We start from the raw sequence: 19,538 nt of genomic DNA, 5'->3' as shown, positions 1-19,538 counted from the left end.
ACACAGGATCAGAGTTATTGTCCTGGATGGTGGACCACGCTTTGATCACTACATCCTGACTTAATTGCAAAACCTTCTCAGGCATTTGCAAGTGAATTGTCAGTTAATTGAGGAGTTGCAAGGGCTAAGATGGTATGACTTTCAAGTCTGCTTGCTGCTGAAACTCAGACAGCACTGTCTTACGATGTAACTTTTTGTTGCAATCAGAATACCATCCATAGACTTATAGATGTCACAAGTCTATGTCACAATGAGTCTGTTTAAGTGGGAAGAGAGTGCCTTCGGGCTACCCATTGATATCGGTGGGTGGAGTCTGCCTTAATCGATGACTCAGTAGATGCAGACTTTGTTAAGTCCTCCGGGTGTGAGCAAATTGTAAAGAAAACGATCCTTCAAATGAATAATAATCAGGTCCCAATTTGTGGGGACTGGGAGTTGGGAGGCCAGGTTGTAAGGCACCCATCTCCTCCATGATCGCTCTCAGACCTCGTAATAAACACCATTTGCTGACATACGTGTGTCAAAAGGGATTAACAAATGTGTTGAAAACAACTGATTGATTACAGCAGTTGTGTATCCTGACTGTAGCCCATAGGTAGCTATGGCTTGTCTAGCTCCTGTTAAAGAACATTAGTCAGTTCAGATGACCATAGTCATTGTTAGCCTTCTCCATCTGTGACTACATTTCCCACAATACCTTTCCACCAGCTCGGCGGGACAGTTCCGTGTCCCTCCCACCTCCCGATCGCCCCATCGGGACTCAATTGAAATCTCCGTCCGAGGCTATACTCTGCTAATGACTGGAATGTAGGGGGCGGGGGGGGGTGTAGCCGGTGAAACTGCCGGGAGGAAGGGGCCGCTGGGGCCGTTCCTGCCGCTGCCATGGGGGGTGGCTGTTGCCGGGGCCGCTGTTGTTGGCGGTGCGTCGGTCGATGCCGCTTGATCGGAGCCGCTGGTACTCGCGGGCACCATGGGGGGTCGCGGGAGGCGTCGCCAGGAGAGCTGCGAGAGTGTGGGGCGCTGTTGAGGTGGGCGCTGCCGGGCTGAGGGCTGCCGGGGTGGTGGGGGCCACCATCGGGGCGGCCGGGGCTCGCGGCGGGGCGGGGGTGCAAAAGTGCCGTGATCGCGAGCCTGCAAGCGCTCCAGGAGTTGTAGGGCAGAGTTCGCACTGTCCGGCTTCCCAGCCCAGGCCATCGCTGGCGGTATCAGGAAGATGTTGATGAAGGGGATGGAAAACGCCGAGCCGCAGGTTTCGCCGCTTTTTTTTTTTTTTTTTTTTTTTTTTTTTTTTTTTTTTTTTTTTGTTAATGGGTTTCTCTGCTGGGCGCGGGCGGCTGTGGCGGTGTGCTAATAAACACGGTGTGCTGGCCAAGATGGCGGAGGTGGCTAATTCTTTGTCTAATTCTTAATGCGTAGCGACCTCCATTTTGATTTCGCGCGCCTTATCAGTTCGATCAGGATTCGCTTCTGCCGCTATTGACGTGGCAGGAGCAGATTTTTCCGCGCAAAAGGACGGTAATAGAGAGCCGCGATTCGTGTAGAAGGAGTAGCGGGCAATTGAAATCGAGGAGGATGCTGACGGAGCGGCAGACGATGTGCAAGGAGAGACGGGGGGGGGGGGACGGGGGGGGGGGACGGGGGGGGGGGGCGGAGGGCGGGGAGTGCCTTCCGAGTCTCTCTCGTCTTGGTTATAACCAAACGCCGCAGCAGCTGAATCGGGAGTAGCCTGCTCTGCTTTTTTCGATTGCAATGTCCGTGACGATCCGTCACACGGTGCTATAGCGAAAAGCTGCTTTTTTAAGCATTTAGCACTTCATCCCACAGCTGGGCTGCAATTTCGTCCCGTGCTTCGGATGTAAAAGCTTAATTGCCGTGGGGATGACTCTGGGCACAGGCTAATAGCCCTTTTACGATCCCAGAATTGCCAGTAATACCTCTCACGGAGAGGATAGGTGGAAGGCGTTTAGCACAGCCTCTTCTGTGGTGGCGTGCTTCCCCTTGCCTCTCCCCGGTCGCTCACCGGGCCAGGGTGAGATTCACTTCCTTTGTGAGCGCGCGCTGCTAATTTTCCAGCACCGGGGCAGTGCTGTCCGACCGGCTTTCCGTATCGCTCGGACGTACCTCTCTCTGCTGAGTCGATCAGTATGGTACTCCGAGGATCCTTTGTCCATGAGTTCAGGTTTATTCGGGCGCCAGTTAATGGGGCGACGGAGATTGGGAATCAATACGGCTGACCAATGTGATCGAGTATTGTTCCTTTATTGTTCCAGTGTTGCAGGCCGATGGTGCAGGCCTGAGGTGCAGGCCGATGGAGCAGGCCTGTAGTGCAAGTATAGCACTGTAAAGTGTAGAAGAAACAGGAGACAGGAAAGGCAGAAGAAGTGCGTAGCAAGGCAACTGCTACGACTTATATAAACTCGGAGTGCCTCGTTGGCACAGCTCCATTGGTTCCCTATGAGTGACCACACATTGCACTATTACAGATTATTGGTCCAACTACTAATAACACAACGAGGTTGTTGATGCAGGTGCATATCCTGTTGTCCCAAGATAACTGTCCATGTTTATAGCTACCAGTGTCTTGTTTTAGTTACATGCTGCAGGCACAGCACTGTTTTGCTACACTGCTAGCTGACTCTGCATTTATGGCCTACCACCATGTCAGGCTCTAGGCCTGCACTGCCAGATTGCTCACACTGCTCGTCGCTGGCATTGCCACACTGGTGTGCAGCAGTGCTTGCAGAGAGAGGGGTAATCCTGGTCTATTCTAATGAGTTGCTTTGTCCTTGATTCCCTGCAGCCAAACTTTTCCCCAGGAACTCTCCTATCATGCTAGGTGCACTTTCAGCTGCATCATGGGACAGCTTTAGTGGGGTTTTCCCCTTATAGCTAAACTGGCACCCTTCAGATTTAAAGTCCAGTGACTGTCAAGCACCTCCAACTGTCTATTTCAAAGTAAGATGACATTAAAATCTGGAGTATTTATTCCTGCTTTTCTTATCTTATTCATCCTGAATAGCACAGGTAATGAGGTTAGGCTGAACCAGAATACTCTTCATTTTGGCTTATCCTGAGGTATCCAAGCAACATGGTGCTCTCAGACTAATCTTTGGCAATGGGTGTCCAGCACTGTGCTGAGAGCTGTCTTCAGGCCTTTGTAAAAATCCTGCAAGTATTATCAATGATGTGAATGAACTTCGGCAATGATGAGTTAAAGGTGCCGTGCTGTCAAAAGTTTCACACAACCCCACAAGATTTTCTTTACCTAGAGTGATAACTTGTGATTTCCAGGGCCCAAGTATTTTTTGGCATTCATAGCCCTTCAAGGAATGTTTATTTCTCTTCAGGAGTCTCTAGTTTAAGGGAAAACCGCACTGAATACAAGCTCAACATCAATGAATCATTATGCCCACCCAAGAAGTCAGGCACAGTGACAACATACACATGTGAGCTGCAGACCGGACACGGTGCCAGGCGCAGCCAAAACATCAGAGTGGTCTATCTGCGGAGAGGTAAGAGCCAGGTAGCATGTAAGAGACCATCAGCTCTTCAATGCATAGGTGATCTCATTAGAACAAACGACCCTCAATAACGTGACATTTATCTTGTGTCATCTCAGCGCACAGAACCATATCTTCAAGCACAAACTCGGCAGTTTCTGAGGGATATGCATTCAATCTAATGTGTGAAAGTGATGTGAACAACTATGACAGTGTCAGCTGGAAAATCCAGTCTGGAAATAACATTAAAACAGTAGACTGTGATTTGTGCATCAAAAATAGCAAATTTCCAGCCACATCTGTGCTCACAGTGAAGACTGCAGCACAGGACTGGAATGGTGAGTCAACCCGCTTTGTATTGGCTAGAGAGGCAATAAAATCTCTATACCAGATCATTTACAACATCCCTAGCCCCACAAATCACTGTGAAGCCTGGCCATGGTAAATTATGGAAAAAAAAATAATAGTTAAAACCATGTCTTGCTGTCATCCAGCAGTTATCACAGAATCACAGAACCTTGGTGACTCTCTGATTCTGTGATAACTGCCGGATGACAGCAAGACACGAGGCTGCCAACACTGTACTTATTTAGTAGTAGAGCTCATGACCATACAAAAGCTGAGGAGCACTTCCATTGACTAATACACAGGGTTTGTGTCACTTCTTTCAGGAACCTACATCTGCACATTCTCCCAAAAGTCCTTGGATAGTTCTGCCAACCTTACAATCGAGGTTGTTTCCTTGCCTCTGAAGCAGAACATCATGACAGATCCCATTGAAGCATCTATGCAGTGCAAAGTGCAACAAGCCCTAGAGGGCTGTGTAAGTGGAAACACCGTGGAAAGCTACACTGTTACAATGGTGATTCAACACAAAGAATTTCAAGTCGGTAAGAAACAACAAACTTTCTGAATCACTACTTCACTGTGTTCACAACCTGTTCCTTGGTTCATTTTATTTTTCAGTTAGGCTTGTATACTAGTTCATACTTACTGTCATTATGACAACCCAAAAGTACTCCTCAGAGTGGGGGGGAAAAAAGGCAATCGTCTTCTTTAGGGTGTTTGAGATCAATGGAAGAGCAAATGAAGTTGCTGCTCTAGCAGTAAATACATAAGTGAATTCCATGTTGCATTTGCCTTGCCAGCAGTGAGAACTGAGCATCTTCATCATTGTTCAAATTAGAAATTGCTGGACTCCATCTATTTGTTTTTATTGTCCACTCTGCCAATTTTTTGAACTGAGTATCAAGGAAAGATTACTTTAAATAGAAGATCTTCTAATTAATGAAAAATGTATAATAACGCATCTAGAATGTAATTCAAATAATGTATCTTTAACAGTACAGAAACCTAAACTTCCATGTCTTCATATTTAGAGTAGTTCTGCATGTTCCCTGGTATGCTTTTATATACTAGAAGTTTTCAGGAGGGTTACAAAACAGTCATTTTGAAAAAGCAAAGCCAAGCCATTTCAACTAACATGCAGGAGTGCAAAAACCACAGGCTGGAGTGGAGACTGAAGGGTCCTTTGGTTGCTAAGAAAAATTCCAAGATCTTGTTGGAAGAGACTGCAGTCAGAGACTCTCAGGCACAGGCTAATGAAAAGCAGTGGGAGCGTGGTACAGGTTCTGAGCCCAAAATAACTTTATACGTATAAGAACAGCAGAAGAGTATCTAAGCTTAAATAGTAGAAGCAGAAATGAGATTATTCTACAAAATAGTTTCTAAAGAAAATTTTGCTCCCTGCACAAAAGAGATTTGAACAGGATTCACTCATACACCAGTAATAGAAAAATAATCAATCATGCAGCAGCTGCCATAAGATTTATTAATTGGCAGTAAGAGACAGAGATCAGCACAGAAAGAGAGTTTTGTTTTTTTTTAAATTTATGTTTTTTTTCATTAGGACCCAGAGAAAATAAAGTTTTCCAGCAATTTTCTGTCTTCTGCATGTGTTAACCTATCTTAATCCTTCCATACAGTGAGAAAGAAAAAAGGAAATTTGTTTTGCTACATGTACCATTACACAGAAACAGAATGCAGCAAAAACATGCTCACGGCATATTGCAAGTTTAAAAACTACATTGGACAGGAAGTCACCAGTGAAAGTGTAAGACTGCACCTGGTAAGAAAGAAAAAAAAAGTTACTATGTAAAGCCCTTAAACAAGAAATCCTAATATCTTGGTCAAGTTGGATGCCACAAATTTATCACTTGTGACACCTAACAGGAGCAAGGGGGTTTAGCCAAGTTTTTTTGTCTCCTTTTTTAATGGGAAAATCTGAAATACAGAGGAAAATACACATTTTCCTGTAACTATATAATTAAAAATTTGATGAGAGATTTTGTGTTCATTGTATTTGACTGTGGCCCCAGTACGTTCCCAGGCAGTTATAGCTCAGGCATATTCTGTCCTCTCTTCCTTCTGACACAGCCTGCATCACCATCTTATCCCAGGTGCTGCGAGAGCCTACCAGGGGCAAGGCTATGCTTGACCTCCTCTTCACCAACAGGGAAGGACTGGTGGGCGATGTGGTGGTTGGAGGGTGTTTGGGGTCCAGTGACCACGAGATAATTGAATTCTCGGTTTTTTGTCAAGCCAAGAGGGGCGGCAAGAAGACCTCCACTCTGGACTTCCGGAGGGCAGACTTTGGGTTACTCAAGGAACTAATTCAGAGGGTTCCTTGGGATAAAGCCCTTAAAAACAAAGGGGTCCAGGAGAGCTGGACCTACTTCAATGAAGAATTGTTGAAGGCTCAGGGACAGGCTGTGCCAATGTGCTGGAAGATGAGCCACCGGGGCAGACGGCCAGCCTGGATGGTTCATGAACTTTTAATGGAACTGAGGGAAAAAAAGAGGGTGTATCACCTTTGGAAGCGAGGGGAGGCAACCCACAGAATGTTTAAGGATGTTGCTAGGTCTTGTAGGAAGAGAATTAGGGAGGCAAAAGCACACTTGGAGCTTAAACTGGCCTCTACTGTGAAGGACAACAAAAAGTCCTTCTATAAATACATTAATAGTAAGAGGAAGGGGAAGGAAAACCTCCACTCCTTGGTGGATACGGAGGGGAACATTGTAACCAAGGATAAGGAAAAGGCAGAGATACTTAACACCTTCTTTGCCTCAATTTTTACTAGAAGGGCAGAACGTCTTCCTGACAGCTGGCCTGCAGAGCTAGCAGAAGGAGCCAGGGAGCTGCACAGTTTCCCTATGTTCCATGAGGCGGTGGTTGGAACTCTCCTTAGCAGCTTGGATCCCCACAAGTCCATGGGACCAGATGGGATTCATCCTAGGGTGCTGAGAGAGCTGGCAGATGAGCTGGCCAAGCCACTCTCCATAATTTTCCAGCAGTCCTGGCTCACTGGCGAGGTCCCAGAGGACTGGAAGCTGGCCAACGTGGTGCCCATCCATAAGAAGGGCCGGTTGGATGAGCCAGGGAATTACAGGCCTGTCAGCCTGACCTCAGTGCCAGGCAAGATCATGGAACAGGTCATCCTGAGTTCAATAACACAACACTTACAGGATGGCCAAGGGATCAGGCCTAGCCAGCATGGATTTAGGAAGGGCAGGTCCTGCCTGACCAACCTGATCTCCTTCTACGAGCAGGTGACCCGCCTGGTGGATGTGGGGAGGCCTGTTGATGTAGTCTACCTGGACCTCAGCAAGGCCTTTGACACCGTCCCCCATAGCAAACTGCTGGCCAAGCTGTCAGCCCATGGCTTGGACGGGAGCACACTGCGATGGGTTAGGAACTGGCTGGAGGGCCGAGCCCAGAGAGTGGTGGTGAATGGTGCCACATCCAGCTGGCAGCCAGTCACTAGTGGTGTGCCCCAAGGATCAGTGCTGGGCCCTGTGCTCTTTAACATCTTTATTGATGATCTGGATGAGGGCATTGAGTCCATCATCAGTAAATTTGCTGACGACACCAAGCTGGGAGCAAGAGTTGATCTGCTGGAGGGTGGAGAGGCTCTGCAGAGAGACCTCGACAGGCTGGACAGATGGGCAGAATCCAACGGCATGAGATTTAACACATCCAAATGCCGGGTTCTGCACATTGGCCACAACAACCCCATGCAGTGCTACGGGCTGGGGTCAGAGTGGCTAGAGAGCAGCCAGGCAGAGAGGGACCTGGGGGTGCTGGTTGATGGTAGGCTGAACATGAGCCTGCAGTGTGCCCAGGCAGCCAAGAGGGCCAATGGCATCCTGGCCTGCATCAAGAACAGTGTGGCCAGCAGGAGCAGGGAGGTCATTCTGCCCCTGTACACTGCACTGGTTAGGCCACACCTCGAGTACTGTGTCCAGTTCTGGGCCCCTCAGTTTAGGGAGGATGTTGACTTGCTGGAATGAGTCCAGAGAAGAGCAACAAAGTTGGTGAGGGGTTTGGAACACAAGCCCTATGAGGAGAGGCTGAGGGAGCTGGGGCTGCTTAGCCTGGAGAAGAGGAGACTCAGGGGTGACCTTATCACTCTCTACAACTACCTGAAGGGAGGTTGTAGACAGGCTGATGATGGTCTCTTCTCCCAGGCACCCAGTACCAGAACAAGAGGACACAGTCTCAGGCTGTGCCAGGGGAGGTTCAGGTTGGATGTTAGGAAGAAGTTCTATACAGAAAGAGTGATTGCGCTATGGAATGGGTTGCCCGTGGAGGTGGTGGAGTCGCCATCATTGAAGGTGTTCAGAAGGAGACTTGACAGGGTGCTTGGTGCCATGGGTTAGCTGTTTCGGTGGGTTGGATTGGTTGATGGGTTGGACACGATGATCTTGAAGGTCTCTTCCAACCTGGTTTGGTTTATTCTAATAAAGGTTTAATGCATACCAAGCTTTGTCTCCTGTGCTGAAATGTGATCATGCAGCTCCCAGTTTGCGCCAACAATTTAGCAAGGATAGAAGATTGTGCTGCCTCAGGAAGCAGTCACCTAGCTCAGGAGGTCAGCCTGTATGAGAACATATCCACTTTAAATACATGAAAGGCAGCCTCAAGGAGATGTTGCTGAGAACTGGGTAGATCCAGCTTCCAGTTAGTTCTGCAGCAAACACTGGTTAATTATAATTCAGCATTTCTAAAACCAGTTTTAATGTTGTGGTGGGTTTGGAAGGGGTAAGGCCAAGAAGCCTCCTCCCTTCCCCCTTATAAAGTAAAAGGGAAAAAAATAATTGAAGGGAAAGGAAAAAAAAAACTCGCAAGCTGAATTAGCAAAGCAGTGGAGCTATATTTACAAAGCGATGTAGGGTTTGCAGGGGAATATTTACAAATTTACATTATCTACAATATATATAAAGATATACAACAGGGCAACACAGAAATGAGAGTGGCCCCCCCCCTCCGGCAGAGGGGTCCCCCACCTCCGCTCTCCCCTCTCTTCCCCCCCCTTTCCCCAGAATGGGATAGAAAGAGAAAGAAAAGAGAGGAAAAAAAAAGTTAGAAGCAGTTTGTGTTAATTGGAAAGGAGTTAATACCGGCTGTTATCTGGTCTTCAAGGCCGAGGCCTTGGCAGAAAGCCCAGCACAGGCAGAGAGCGGCCGCACCGTGGAAAGGCGGAAGCAAGACTGAAGATAAGGTGCTGGAAAAACCCAGTATAGTCCCAGCTCAGAAGGTGCTTCCTCCCACTTGACCAATGAAATTAGTTTAGACTATTCCTTCCGTTTACCAACTTCCGTCCACCATATTCCCTTTCTTAAGGGGGCAACGTCAACCGACCACAGTCCACCCCTTCTAAACAATTTCATTGGCTGTTCACACTGTCCATCCAATCCAAAATGATATTTACAGTTCGTGAGTAAAGTTCATAGTCCATTCCGGCTATGCTCAGATGTAGATGATTCAAAAGTCCAAGAAAATCAGAAAATGAGAAAAATGGAAAACAGTTCATTTCTTCGCCGACGAAGCGAAGAAAAGGGAAACAGGGAATCTCAGGGTCTCTTAGTTGACTCAGGGCTCTCAGGGATCTCAGGGTTCGTGCACCGTAGATGTCTCGTTGATTCTTGCTTTGGACGCGATGTAGCTGTACAACAGTTTGAAATTAACCTCTTTCAGCTAAAGTTAAATTTCTTTGTGGAATACACTGAATTTCACCATTCTCTTGCATTACCCAATAAGTGTGACCCGGACCTTCAGCTGAAACCACCCCTCGGACAGGTTTAGCCTCTCCTGAGGGTGAAAATACCCAAACAGTTTTACCTAACAGATTCTTTTCTCTAACAACAGGAACTCTATCACCTTCCACTTTCCGTAGCAAATCTGAATGTGCAGGTCCAGCTCTGTTCACTGAACCTCTACTATTTACCAGCCAGGTTGCTTGTGCTAAATGTTTTTCCCAGTTTTTCAAAGATCCACCTCCCATGGCTTTGAGAGTGGTCTTCAACAAACCGTTGTAGCGTTCAATCTTCCCTGAAGCTGGTGCATAGTAGGGGATGTGGAATATCCACTCAATACCGTGCTCTTTTGCCCAGCTCTTTACAAGGTTGTTCTTGAAATGAGTTCCGTTGTCTGACTCAATCCTCTCTGGAGTTCCGTGTCTCCACAGGATCTGTCTCTCCAGACCAAGAATGGTGTTGCGTGCAGTTGCATGTGGAACTGGATAAGTTTCCAACCATCCAGTGTTTGCCTCTACCATAGTAAGCACGTATTGCTTACCAGAACGAGAACGTGGTAGAGTGATGTAGTCAATCTGCCAAGCTTCACCATACTTGTACTTGGACCATCTGTCACCATACCACAAGGGCTTAAGTCGTTTTGCCTGCTTAATAGCAGCACAAATGTCACAGTCATGGATGACTTGTGTGATAGCATCCATGGAAATGTCTATGGATCTGTCACGAGCCCATTGGTATGTTGCATCTCTGCATGGATGTCCTGACGAATCGTGAGCCCACCGAGCTAAGAATATCTCACCTCGGTGTTTCCAGTCAAGATCAAAATTAGAGTCCATGTCTACTTGAGAAACTCTTGCAGCTAGATCTGCCTGATGGTTGTGTTGCTGTTCCTCGGTAGCTTTGCTCTTAGGAATGTGAGCATCGATGTGTCTCACTTTCACTGGAATTCTCTCGATTCGATTAGCAATGTCCTGCCATAGGTTGGCTGCCCAAATGGGTTTTCCTTTTCTCTGCCAACCACTCTTCTTCCAGTTCTTTAGCCAACCCCATAGAGCATTGGCTACCATCCATGAGTCGGTGTAGAGATAAAGCTTTGGCCATCTCTCACGTTCAGCCACGTCGAGAGCTAGCTGGACAGCTTTTACCTCTGCGAACTGACTGGATTCTCCTTCTCCATCTCTCGCCTCTGCAACTCGGCGTGTTGGACTCCACACTGCAGACTTCCACCTTCGCTTGTTCTCAACAAGACGACATGAACCGTCTGTGAACAAAGCATATTTCTTTTCATCATCAGAAAGGTCATTGTAAGGAGGAGCTTCCTCAGCACGAGTTACTTTCTCCTCTGGAGGTTTAGCACAGTTGATGCCTTCAGGCCAACTTGAGATCACCTGCACTAGACCAGGTCTTTCAAGATTTCCCATTCGAGCTCTCTGTGTTATCAGAGCCATCCACTTAGACCAGGTTGAGTCTGTGGCATGATGTGGTGTGGAGCCTTTGCCTTTGAACATCCAATTCAAAACTGGTAATCTGGGAGCTAGAAGAAGTTGTGATTCAGTTCCAATCACTTCAGAAGATGCTTTCACTCCTTCATAGGCAGCTAAAATTTCTTTCTCTGTTGGAGTATAGTTAGCCTCTGAACCTCTGTAACCTCGACTCCAGAAACCAAGAGGTCGTCCACGTGTCTCACCTGGAGCTTTTTGCCACAAGCACCAGGTTGGACCATTGTCACTTGCAGCCGTGTACAAAATGTTCTTAATGTCTGGACCATCTCGGACAGGTCCCAGACCCATTGCTTGAATTACCTCTTGCTTTATCTGGTCAAAGGCTGCTTGTTGTTGAGGTCCCCAGTGGAAATGGTTTCTCTTTCGAGTCACATCATACAGAGGTTTCACAATCTGACTGTATCCAGGATTGTGCAGTCTCCAAAATCCCACTATCCCCAAGAAACGTAGGGTCTCTTGCTTGTTTGTGGGACTTGCCATGGTAGAGACTCTATTTACCACATCCACTGGAATGTGTCGGCGTCCATCCTGCCACCGCACTCCCAGGAACTGAATCTCTGTGGTAGGTCCTTTTACCTTGTCTCGCTTGATGGCAAAACCTGCATTCAGAAGAATGTCAATGATTTTGTTACCTTTCTCAAAGACTTCCTCAGCAGTTTTACCCCAGACGATGATATCATCGATGAACTGGATGTGTTCTGGAGCACCGCCTTTCTCCAGAGCATCGTGGATCACTGCATGACAGATGCTTGAGCTGTGGATCCAGCCCATTGGCAGCCTGTTGAAAGTGTACTGGATTCCTCTCCAGGTGAAAGCAAACTGAGGCCTGCATTCCTCTGCTATGGGAATAGAGAAAAATGCATTAGCAATGTCTATGGTAGCATACCATTTGGCCTCTTTGGATTCCAGCTCATACTGCAGTTCCATCATGTCTGGCACTGCTGCACTCATAGGTGGTGTTACTTCATTTAGGGCTCGGTAGTCTACCGTCAGACGCCAGTCTCCATTCTGCTTCCGCACAGGCCACACTGGACTGTTGAAAGGTGAATGAGTTTTGCTGACGACTTTCTGACTCTCCAACTGACGAATCAGATTCTGAATGGGCAACAAAGAGTCACGGTTGGTTCTGTATTGTCTGTGATGCACAGTCTGAGAAGCAACCGGCAATTTAATGTCCTGTATCTTATGTTGTCCCACAACTGCAGATTCATCAGAAAGCTCAGGTCTGGCAGATAGCTTCAATTTTTGTCCATCAATTTCTATAGAAGCTACTCCAAAAGCCCATTTGTAACCTCTAGGGTCGTTGAAACGCCCTTCTCTCAGAAAATCAATTCCCAAAATACAAGGTGCATCAGGTCCGGTCACAACTGTATGCTTCCTCCATTGTTTACCAGTTAAACTTATATTAACCTCTACCTTACTTAACTCTTGAGATCCACCAGTGACTCCCAGAATAGTTATAGACTCTGATCCCTGATAATTTGATGGTATTATGGTGCACTGAGGTCCTGTGTCAACCAAGGCCCTGTACTTCCGAAATTGTGAAGTGCCAGGCCACTGGATGTACACATCCCAATAGATTCTGTTATCTCTGTTATCCCTCTCCTCCCCCTGGCGGGAGGCAGGGCACCCCTAGTTATGGGGAACATGCACACATGTGCATTGCACATATTGTGCAGGGTTATAACTTTGCGTGTTATAACTGGAGCCACTGTTGGAGCCATAAGAGTCGTTCTGGGGAACTGTGGAAGTAACAGCTACCCTTCTGGTATTGCTACCTCGGGTTCTGCCACTTTGCAATTCCCTCAGTCTCCTGAAAAGATTAGAAGTTGGTTGGCCATCCCAGCGGTTCATGTTCTCACCAAACTGATCACGCAGAGTTATCCAAATAGTTCTACGTGATTGCCTTGGTGGTCTGTTTTGGAGTGACCTGTTTTGGAATGTCCTGTTTTGGAATGACCTCCTTGGAGGACGTGTATTCCTCACAGATGAAACTTGTACCCACCTGGAGGGAGAATTGAAACTATCCCTTTGTGCCAATTGGTATATGGAATCTTTCAGATCCTTCATGCAATTCTCGATTTTTCCAGACAGAGTTTCAATGGCTGAAACCAAAGAACCACGTGTCATGCTATCGTCCAATTGTCTCATTTGATCACTGAATTGGCCAACCGTGGGAGAAGCTCCACCATAACTTCTTGACACAATTCTGCTTGCCAGAATGTTTGCATAATTAGAAGGAGCAAGTTTGATGATCTTTTTAGCAAGACCAATACCCACAGGAATGTCATCAGGATTCAGAGTTTTATGTTCACCATAGAGTAGCTCTCTAACAGCAAATTCTCTCAAGCGCTTAATTCCCTCATCTATGGTAGTCCAGGGTTTAGGATTCCATGGAAGGTCATCTCGGGAAGGGTATCTCAGGGCAACCGCTATTAAGAGGCGTATCCACAGATTAACCTTACCGAGAGCTTCGCCTAGATGTCTATCTATTCCATTGTCCCTTGAGAGAGTTCCTAACTGAGCTGCTGACTTGTCTCCAACTGTTAGAGCTGAAGCACCTGTATCATAACATCTACTAAGCCAAGCTAGAACTGGCTCCTTATCTGCCCTGGTGAAATCTTTACGGACATTTCACAATTCCTCCCGTGGTGACGAACAGTCCGTAATATCATCTTCCTCCTCGTCTCCCTGAATTCTTTGCCCATATAATCCTGCTGTCATTCTCCTAAGGATCTCTTTAAGCTGAGAACCACCTTTGCCAGCTGCTTTCCTAGCTTCATCTCTATCCTGCTTTGATCTCACTAGGTTAGCTAGATCTTTAAAACAAACCTTCTCTTCCTCCTGAGCAGGATCTTTTAGAGCAGAGGGCCCCTCACCAGGATCAGTCTCCTCCTCTTCTTCTCCATCTTTGCCCTTTCCAGCTCTAGTCTTTAAAGGAGCCACCTTAACTGGAGCTGTGTTTGAATTTACAGCCACCTTAATGGAAGCTGACAGGTCCTGAGATAAATCAGCTGCTGGGGCAGTGACTTCCGGTCCCACTGAGGGAGTGGGTGGAAGTGACGTTGCTCCGTTAATGGCCGACGGAGAAGAAGAAGAAGGAGAAAGAGTAGGTGCCATGTTGATACCAGCTGATGCCCTTGGCTGCTTGCTAGAATCAGCAAAGTCATTTAGAGCTGCTTTACCAATTAACTTTGTAGCCTTCTTTTTAACTGACACGGGTTCTCCACAGTCCTCATCACTAGATGACTCTGGGACTGATCGAGAGCCACGGCGTTTTCTTTTTGATCTAGTTTTAATAACAAAACATGCCCTGGACACCTTTTTCTCTCGCCACAAGGAATACAGAGAATACACATTAGTTATCACCAGCAGCAGAATTATACACATGAAATAAATCACCTTTGGATCCCAGGCATCACCTAAAGTTACTCTCTCGTCAGGCGGAATCTTAAAACCCTTTATCTCAATTGGGAGAGTGGTGGAGGTAACATTCCTGTATGTCACTGGCCATAATAAATTAATACATTTTCCATACCATAATTTAACTCTATACATAACCCACAGATAAATTGTCCGCACCAAATATTTACCCAGGTAATCCAAAATCAAACCCAAACAATACCTGTAAACCAGAGCCCCAAAAATTGAAAAGAATAATCGCTCCACAAACCACAACACCTTCATGTTTGCTAATTCAGCTGGAAAACACTAAATCAATCAAATAATAAATTAAACTAATTATCTGCCGCACGTTGGGTACGCCAATAAAAAAAATGTGGTGGGTTTGGAAGGGGTAAGGCCAAGAAGCCTCCTCCCTTCCCCCTTGTAAAGTAAAAGGGAAAAAAAAAATTGAAGGGAAAGGAAAAAAAAACTCGCAAGCTGAATTAGCAAAGCAGTGGAGCTATATTTACAAAGCAATGTAGGGAATGCAGGGGAATATTTACAAATTTACAATATCTACAACATATACAAAGATATACAACAGAGCAACACAGAAATGAGAGTGGCCCCCCCCCCTCCGGCAGAGGGGTCCCCCACCTCCGCTCTCCCCTCTCTTCCCCCCCCTTTCCCCAGAATGGGATAGAAAGAGAAAGAAAAGAGAAGAAAAAAAAAGTTAGAAGCAGTTTGTGTTAATTGGAAAGGAGTTAATACCGGCTGTTATCTGGTCTTCAAGGCCGAGGCCTTGGCAGAAAGCCCAGCACAGGCAGAGAGCGGCCGCACCGTGGAAAGGCGGAAGCAAGACTGAAGATAAGGTGCTGGAAAAACCCAGTATAGTCCCAGCTCAGAAGGTGCTTCCTCCCACTTGACCAATGAAATTAGTTTAGACTATTCCTTCCGTTTACCAACTTCCGTCCACCATATTCCCTTTCTTAAGGGGGCAACGTCAACCAGCCACAAATATTTAGTACTGACCAGAGTTTGGATATGTCAATTTCTTATTCTAAATTGGAAATAAAGAAATGTTGGACATCTCCATAAATTTTGGGGATTTCCACAGTAGTGTTGCCTACTGTTGAATCACATGTCTGGACAAATTTCACTCTCAGGCAATGAATACGCAGAAAGTTTATTTACTTTAATCATCAGATACTTCTTGATTTAACTATCCTGATCAAAGAAAGGCTCAATGTTCATCAAAAGCATGTTGAAGTCTCACTATCAAGGTCTTAACAATTTCCTATTAGTGCTAAAACAGCTCTGAATCACTTAGCAGAATAAACTTGGTGCAAATGACTGTTCACATAGTGGTCAATATAATTCTTCTCCACCCCTATCTAAGATGCCATATAACAGACAAATCCAAAAACTTGGGGTATTGATTTGTTAATTTGATTCAGGACTCAAAACCAAGAGGCTTTATTCAATTTCCTTTTTAATTTCATAATTAAAAACCCCAAACAGCTTGCATAATAAGTATGGGGCCCTGCAGGCTGAGGGCAGTGGGGATGAGAGGGCAGAGGCTGAAGAGCAGCCATCCAGAGGGGAGCCTAAGGCCAAGCGGTCCCCACCAGCTGTAACGGCCAGCTCTGGGGGGAAGCCTAAGCCCAAGCAGTCCCCACCGGCTATAACGACTAGCTCCACAAAGAAAAGGAGAAGGGTTACAGTTGTTGGGGACTCTCTCCTGGGGGGTACTGAGGGACCCATATGTCGTCCCGACCCATCCCACAGGGAGGTCTGCTCCCTACCAGGGGCAGGGGTTAGGGACATTGCGAAGAGATTCCCTGAATTAATCCAGCCCATTGACTATTACCCTCTGATGGTAATACAGGCTGGGAGTGATGAGATTGACAGGAAGGGCACCAGGGCAATTAAGAAGGAATTCAGGGCCCTTGGACAATTGATTGATGGGGCAGGAGCTCAAGTGGTGTTCTGCTCAATTCCTTCAGTGTCAGGGGTGTACACTGAGAGGAATGGGAGAACCCACACCATCAACAATTGGCTCAGGGGATGGTGCCAGCGGCAGAACTTTGGGTTCTATGACCACGGGGCAACTTTCACTGCACCTGACCTGCTGGGTCCTGATGGGGTGCATCTATCTAGAAGGGGTAAAAGAGTCCTGGCACTGGAGTTGGCAGGGCTCATTAGGAGGGCTTTAAACTAGGTCTGAAGGGGGTGGGTGAGGATATCGGTCCCTCTGCAGAGGAAAGAGTAGGGCGCAAGGTAGGGTCAGTTGAGAAGTCAGGAACCCAGCTGCGATGCATGTACACCAATGCACGCAGCCTGGGCAACAAGCAAGAGGAGTTGGAGGTCCTAATCCATCAGGGCGACTATGATGTAGTCGCCATCTCAGAAACTTGGTGGGACAGCACCCACGATTGGAGTGCTACAATGGGGGGTTACAGGCTCTTTAGGAGAGACAGGCGAGGGAGAAGAGGAGGAGGGGTGGCTCTGTATATTAGAGAGTCAATCTCTGCCACACAACTTGTGGTGGAAGATGAGGTAGTTGAGAGCCTGTGGGTCAAAATCAGAGGACAACCTAACAAGTCTGACATCCTGATTGGAATCTGTTACAGACCACCCAACCAGGATGAGGCGGCTGATGAGTTGTTCTACAAGCAACTGGAGGCTGTCTCAAGATCATCAGATCTTGTCCTTGTTGGTGACTTCAACCTCCCAGATATCTGCTGGGAACTTAATTCAGCAGGGAGGAGGCAGTCCAGAAGATTCCTGGAGCGAATGGAGGACTGCTTCCTGACACAGCTGTTAAGCGAGCCTACCAGGGGACAGGCTCTGCTTGACCTGCTGTTCTGCAATAGGGAAGGGCTGGTGGGAGACGTGATCGTGGGAGGCTGCCTAGGGTGCAGTGACCACGAGATAGTGAAGTTTTCAATATGCAGGGAGATTGGGAGGAGCACCAACAGAACCTCCACCTTGGACTTCTGAAGGGCGAACTTCAGCCTATTTAAAAAACTTGTCTGAAAAGTCCCCTGGGTACCAGCCCTCATGAACCAAGGGGTCCAGGAGGGTTGGACCTACTTCAAACAGGAGCTCTTGAAGGCACAGGAATTGGCGGTTCCCATGTGCCGGAAGGCAAGCCGGCGGGGAAGGCGACCGGCCTGGATGAGCAAGCAGCTCCTGGAGGATTTAAGAGGGAAGAGGAGGCTGTATCACCTTTGGAAGGAGGGGAAGGCTTCTCGAGGTATGTTCAAGGAAGCTGTTAGATTATGTAGGAATAAAATTAGGGAGGCAAAGGCCCAGCTGGAACTGAAGCTGGCCACCACAGTCAAAGATAATAAAAAGCATTTTTATAAATATATTAACAATAAGAAGAAGGGCAGGAAGAACCTGAACTCCCTAGTGGACCTGGAGGGGAACACAGTTACTGAGGATGAGGATAAAGCTGAGGTCCTGAACACCTTCTTTGCCTCAATTTTTAACAGCAAGGCAGGAGTTCAGGACGAGTGGTCTCCGGAGCTGGGCGTTGGGGTCGGGGAGCAGAGTAATACCCTGGAAATCCATGAGGAGTTAGTTCGGGACCTGCTGAGCCACTTGGATATCCACAAGTCCATGGGACCAGATGGGATCCATCCTAGGGTGCTGAGAGAGCTGGCGGATGTGCTAGCTAGGCCACTCTCCATCATTTTCCTCCAGTCCTGGCTCACCGGTGAGGTCCCAGATGACTGGAAACTGGCCAACGTGGTCCCCATCCACAAGAAGGGTCGGATGGAGGAACCTGGAAACTATAGGCCGGTCAGCCTGACCTCAGTGCCAGGGAAAGTGATGGAGCAGATTATCCTGGCGGCAATAACTGCGTACCTGAAGGATGGCCAAGGGCTCAGGTCCAGCCAACATGGATTCAGGAAGGGCAGATCCTGCCTCTCCAACCTGATCTCTTTCTATGATCAGGTGACCCGCCTGGTGGATGTGGGGAGGCCTGTGGATGTGGTCTACCTAGACTTCAGCAAGGCCTTTGACACCGTCCCCCACAGCAAACTGCTGACTAAGCTGTCAGCCCATGGATTGGACCATTACACTCTGTGCTGGGTTAGGAACTGGCTGGAGGGCCGGGCCCAGAGAGTGGTAGTGAACGGTGCCACATCCAGCTGGAGGCCAGTCACCAGTGGTGTCCCCCAGGGATCAGTGCTGGGCCCTGTCCTCTTCAACATATTCGTTGATGATCTGGATGAAGGGGTAGAGTCAGTCATCAGCAAGTTTGCAGATGACACAAAGTTAGGGGCAGATGTTAGTCAGTTAGAGGGTAGAAAGGCTCTGCAGAGGGACCTCGACCGACTGGACAGATGGGCAGAGTCCATTGGGATGGCTTTTAACAAGTCCAAGTGCCGAGTGCTGCACTTTGGCTACGGCAATCCCATGCAGAGCTATAGGCTGGGGTCGGAGTGGCTGGAGAGCTCCCAAACAGAGAGGGACCTGGGTGTGCTGATCGACAGCCACCTGAATATGAGCCAGCAGTGTGCTCAGGTGGCCAGGAGGGCCATTAGCATTCTGGCCTGCATTAGGAATAGTGTGGCCAGCAGGAGCAGGGAGGTCATAGTGCCCCTGTACTCTGCTCTGGTTAGGCCGCACCTTGAGTACTGTGTCCAGTTCTGGGCTCCTCAGTTTAAGAAGGACATTGAAACACTTGAGCGTGTCCAGAGAAGGGCAACAAGGCTGGTGAGAGGCCTTGAACACAAGCCCTATGAGGAGAGGCTGAGGGAGCTGGGATTGTTTAGCCTGGAGAAGAGGAGGCTCAGGGGTGACCTCATTGCCCTCTACAACTACCTGAAAGGTGGTTGTAGCCAGGAGGGGGTTGGCCTCTTCTCCCAGGCAACCAGTACCAGAACAAGGGGACACAGTCTCGAGCTGCGCCAGGGGAGGTTCAGACTCGAGGTGAGGAGGAAATTCTTCACCGAGCGAGTCATTCGGCATTGGAACCGGTTGCCCAGGGAGGTGGTTGAGTCATCGACCCTGGAGGCGTTCAAGGGGAGATTGGACGTGGC

The 19,538-nt window shown here is 47.8% G+C and overlaps 1 protein-coding gene across 1 annotated transcript in view; it reads left to right on the top strand.

The window, feature by feature from the left end:
* The window catches only part of ADGRF5 (adhesion G protein-coupled receptor F5), a 681,975-nt gene that overhangs the window by 640,487 nt on the left and 21,950 nt on the right, over window positions 1-19,538 (top strand). The window contains 5 exon segments of the mRNA XM_068143265.1: window positions 3,348-3,512; window positions 3,620-3,838; window positions 4,172-4,390; window positions 5,486-5,628; window positions 11,436-11,442. Coding sequence (XP_067999366.1) covers window positions 3,348-3,512; window positions 3,620-3,838; window positions 4,172-4,390; window positions 5,486-5,628; window positions 11,436-11,442 — 753 coding nt within the window.

This window comes from Melanerpes formicivorus, unplaced genomic scaffold (assembly GCF_026170545.1).
Source record: "Melanerpes formicivorus ecotype bairdi unplaced genomic scaffold, bMelFor1.0.p_v2 SCAF_9, whole genome shotgun sequence".
NCBI classification, from domain to species: Eukaryota; Metazoa; Chordata; class Aves; order Piciformes; family Picidae; genus Melanerpes; species Melanerpes formicivorus.
The sequence above is the reverse complement of the archived record's forward strand: the minus strand, read 5'-3'. Positions and strand labels throughout refer to the sequence as shown.